The following is a 4,545-nucleotide window of genomic DNA, read 5'->3' as shown; positions in this document are numbered from 1 at the left end:
TCAGGAGGTGAATCGGGTGCATGAGATTGATGATTAAAACTGTAATTATGATTTTTCTTATAAAATCAAAGCAAAAACTATAAATATAAAAAATAAAAATATAATAATATTAAAAGCCTAAATAGTAAACATACATACACAAGTCATAAGAATTCAAATACAGCTTGTAATAAGCTGTGTGTGTGTGTCAACCTTTTAACCCATAAGAATTCCACTTTCTCTCTCTAAAACCCAAAGAATTCAAACATGCTTTCCACTCTCTCTCTTCTCCTCCTCCTCCTTCTCACCACCACCATCACCACCGCCCAGCCACCACCACCAGCTTCCGACTCCTGCAACGGCATCTTCTTATCCTACACCTACACCTCCGGATCCAAACTCCCACCCGACCAACCCACCAACCAACCTTACCGCTTCGAATCCACTCTCCGAATCCTCAACAACGCAGCAGAAGAGCTTAAATCTTGGAGGGTATTTGTGGGATTTCAACACGACGAGTACCTCGTTTCTGCTTCTAATGCTGTCGTGGCTGATGGGTCGGTTTCCATTCCGGGTCGGGTCGGAAACGGGACCGTGTTTGCTGGGTTTCCGAACGCGGATCTTAAGACGGCGATTGAGACTGCCGGTGATGTGAACCAGATGTCGGTTCGGGTCGATCTGGTGGGTACCCAGTTCGGAGTCGGGGCTCCGGATGTACCCATGCCCAGGAATATTTCGCTGGTGAATGATGGGTTTGTTTGCCCTAGACCCACTATGCAAGGTATAATATAATAATAAGTTGATTTAAATTTTCCATTAGTTTTATTATTATTATTTGATTAGATAATTGTGATTGGATCTTAGTTGAAAATTATGTGACCAAAATATTAGGGGTGTAAATGATCCGAGTCCAAGTTTGGTTCTTTTTTTTGACCTACTAGAGCTATTTTTATACAGTTCGGGGTTGGCTCGTTTTGTGCTTTCTTTATAAAGCTTGAGTTTGGCTCGTTTCAAACTCTTTTAATAATGCTTGTGTTAGGGCTCGGCTCATTTTATAAAGCTTGAGCTTGGCTCGTTTTGAGCTCATTTTATTAAGCTCGAGCTTGGCTTGTTTTGAGCTGTTTATATATAAAGCTCAGGCTCGGCTTGTGAGTTGTTTTTTCAAGCTTAGTTCGGCTCCTTTATTATTTATATGTTTTTTAATCAATTTAATATATTATATTTTGAGAAAAATCTAAATGAGCCTAAATTCGGCTCAGGCTCAAGTTCATGTAGTATCTTAAAAAATGAACCGGCTCGGGTGGGGAGTTTGAAATTAAGACATATTAGTCCAAAATAGGTAAAAGTTAAAAATACCCAAGGCTTCACGTGCCTAAACGAGCTCCCCATACAAGTCTTGGCTCATTTTGAGTTTTTTATCGATCAAAGCTCGAGTAACTCGCGAGCGGCTTGGCTCGTTTGCACCCCTTAAATATTTTAGATTATTTGAATTCTTGATATGTTTGTGACCAGTGAATTTGATTTTAAAAAAATTGTTAATATAATTTGGTGAACATAAGAGGGATTATTGCTCATCTGATCTATACTTGAAATGCTTGAAAGTCAAAACTTGCACGTTTGATCTTATTGAGTGGTATTTGAAAATGGAATTGATATTGACTTATAATTAATGTAATAATCTCAATTACTTGACTATTTCTATTCAAGGGTTGTTATTATTTGAATGCTGATTTACTTCATCATAATGTATGTATGATTTAATCAACGGATTTTTAAACATTTTTATTATTTACATTTGTGTGACCAATTCATTTAAGACTTTGAATTTGACTCGGTTTTTTGATCGTCTTGCAGGAACACGCGTTATGAACGTATGTTGTACGAAAGATCCAAATGCAGTAACCAATGATACCGTAGCAGACGAGTTTCTTCGCCGACAAACCGGTGATCTCACAATTATGTACGACGTGATCCGAACATACGAGTCAAGTTATTGGGCCGAAGTGACCATCGAGAACCATAGCCCATTGGGCCGGCTCGATAACTGGAACCTAACCTGGGACTGGATGCGAGACGAGTTTATAAACGACATTAAAGGGGCCCACCCGTACACCCGCGACTCAACCCAATGCATATTCGGCCCGCAAGGCGCGTTTTACCATAAACTGGATTTCTCTAATGTTTTAAACTGCGAAAGACGGCCAACGATAATCGATTTACCGCTAGAAATGACTAACAATACCAAATGGGGAATGATCCCGTTTTGTTGCCGAAACGGGACGATTTTGGCCCCGACTATGGACCCGAGCAAGTCGAAGTCAGCATTTCAGTTAGAAGTCTACAAAATGCCCCCGGATTTGAACCGCTCTGAACTTGTTCCGCCTCAGAATTTCAAAATCAGCGGGCGATTGAACCCGGATTACAAATGTGGCCCGCCTGTTCGGGTCAGCCCAAGCGTGTTTCCCGACCCGAGTGGTTTGCCTGGCTCAACCGCGGTTTCCAGCTGGCAAGTGGTTTGTAATATTACTCAAGCAAAAGGCTCGAGCCCACGATGTTGTGTGTCGTTTTCTGCTTATTTTAACGAGTCGATTATCCCGTGCCCCACTTGTGCTTGTGGCTGCCCGAGTGGAACAGGTTCTCGAACGTGTAGTACGACCGCACCAGCGATGTTTCTTCCGGCTCAAGCTTTGCTCGTCCCGTTCGAGAACCGGACCGCACTCTCGACCGCGTGGGCTAGCATTCAACGCCGAACCATCCCGAATCCGTTACCATGTGGGGACAACTGCGGGGTTAGTTTAAACTGGCATTTGTTAACCGATTACCGAGGCGGGTGGACCGCTAGAATCACGCTCTTCAACTGGGACGAGACGTCATTTGCAGATTGGTTTGTGGCAATGGAAATGGACAAATCTGCCCCTGGGTTTGAGAAGGCGTATTCGTTTAACGCAAGTGCACTCGAGCTCAATGGGGTCAACGACACAATATTCATGCAGGGTCTGCCCGGGTTAAACTATTTGGTTGGGGAAGTTGACGGAAACAACCCGAAAAAGGACCCGAGAGTGCCCGGGAAACAACAGTCAGTGATCTCGTTCACTAAGAAGCTAACACCTGGCATCAATGTTGCGGGCGGTGACGGGTTTCCAACTAAGGTTTTCTTTAACGGTGAAGAGTGTGCGCTTCCTAGGGTTCTTCCGACTAGCGGTTCGTTCAGGGTGATGTCTCGGGCAGTGGTTTCGGGTGTGGTCGCGTTCATCATCGTCGTGATGTTGATCTAGCATGAGTTGGTATGGGATTGATTTTTTTGTAGATTTGTTAATTTTTTGAACTGATTTAGTATTGATTTTTGAACTATTTGTATAGGAATGTTGTAATATTGGATATGGTGGATTTTTACAGAATTTAGATTTTAAATAGAAGGTGTTGAGGTGGTTTTGTAACACAGCCTAAAATGCAAACGCATGTAGTTAACATAAATTTAGCAACTTAAATGCTATTAAAATCAAGAAAATATTTTCTTAGTGGTTGCTGATGGGATGTTGAGGAGTGAGTCTTTAAATAAAGTTAGTTTAGTTATCAAGTCTTGTATGAGAATTTTGTTTTGTCTTGTCAAGCCTTGTCTGTTTTTAAGTTTTATCATATTTTGGACTTCTATGTATTAATTTCACATTGTATAACCGAAATTTGGCTCGTTTAAGGTTTTTCAAATATATATAAAATAATAATAAACGAGTCAAGCCAAGCTGAAGTTGAGATTAAAAAACAACTCACGAGTCATGCTCGAACTCTCGTAAGTCAAAACAAGCCAAGCTCGAGCCTAGTCGTGCTTCAACTCATCTCGACTCACATACACCTCTAGTCAAATATGCAAACAAACACTTTCTTTTTAACCAGACAGTGATTGACAAACTTATTTAAACAAATATGTTTGGTTTAGGCAAATAGGATGTGATTTAAAGTATGGATATTGGTTTTAAATACTCTCAAATTACAAAATGTTCCTCAACATTCCTAACTTTTAACATATTTTATTCTGGCACTTCCAGAGTAACGAGTCACTAACTCCGTTAGTGTTTGAAGTAAAAATGTCATTTTCAAAGTTAAAGGGATAAAATCAAAATTTTATTTATTATATATTCCACACTCTTCTCCACCCAACCACCACCCCTCTTCCATACCTACAACCACCAACCACCGCCGCCATCGAAGACCACTACAACGACGAAAGAATATGTAACCACCACCGTCGTACCTTATCCTCGCTACCAGATTTTAGGTCACCGTCTTATCCTAACATCGCCCTGCTATCACCACCATCTCTAGTTGACCCCGTGTTTCTCTTTGATTTTACAGTTAGTGCACCGCCATCATAATCTCCGCCACACACACAAACACCATTGCCATCATCATCTTCTATTTCAGGATTTTAACATTGGGGATTTTGTTGGAAATTAAATTGTTCAACAGTTGAAAATTAAAGATCAAAATTAGTAAGGCAAAGATAATTGTTGTACATATGTCATCTTGAAATTGGGGATATTGTTGGAGTGATAGGTTTAAGGTCTTATA

The 4,545-nt window shown here is 40.7% G+C and overlaps 1 protein-coding gene across 1 annotated transcript; it reads left to right on the top strand.

Annotated features, from left to right (window-relative positions):
- The first annotated feature begins 243 nt into the window (after positions 1–243).
- On the top strand, positions 244–3,377 carry LOC143614955 (COBRA-like protein 7). The gene is made up of 2 exons (XM_077088237.1): positions 244–760; positions 1,834–3,377. The coding sequence occupies exons 1-2, from the start codon at positions 247–249 to the stop codon at positions 3,252–3,254; spliced, it is 1,935 nt and encodes a 644-aa protein (XP_076944352.1). The 5' UTR covers positions 244–246; the 3' UTR covers positions 3,255–3,377.
- The last annotated feature ends 1,168 nt before the right edge of the window (positions 3,378–4,545 follow it).

This window comes from Bidens hawaiensis, unplaced genomic scaffold (genome assembly GCF_021521415.1).
Source record: "Bidens hawaiensis isolate Kalapana, Puna unplaced genomic scaffold, B.hawaiensis_p1.1 tig00041605_1, whole genome shotgun sequence".
NCBI classification, from domain to species: domain Eukaryota; kingdom Viridiplantae; phylum Streptophyta; class Magnoliopsida; order Asterales; family Asteraceae; genus Bidens; species Bidens hawaiensis.
The sequence above is the reverse complement of the archived record's forward strand: the minus strand, read 5'-3'. Positions and strand labels throughout refer to the sequence as shown.

Excerpts from the sequence above, each read along its gene's own strand:
- LOC143614955 (XM_077088237.1), top strand. The coding sequence starts at position 247 with ATGCTTTCCACTCTCTCTCTTCTCCTCCTCCTCCTTCTCACCACCACC. Across the intron at positions 761-1,833 it reads CCCTAGACCCACTATGCAAG|GAACACGCGTTATGAACGTA; the intron begins GTATAATATAAT and ends ATCGTCTTGCAG.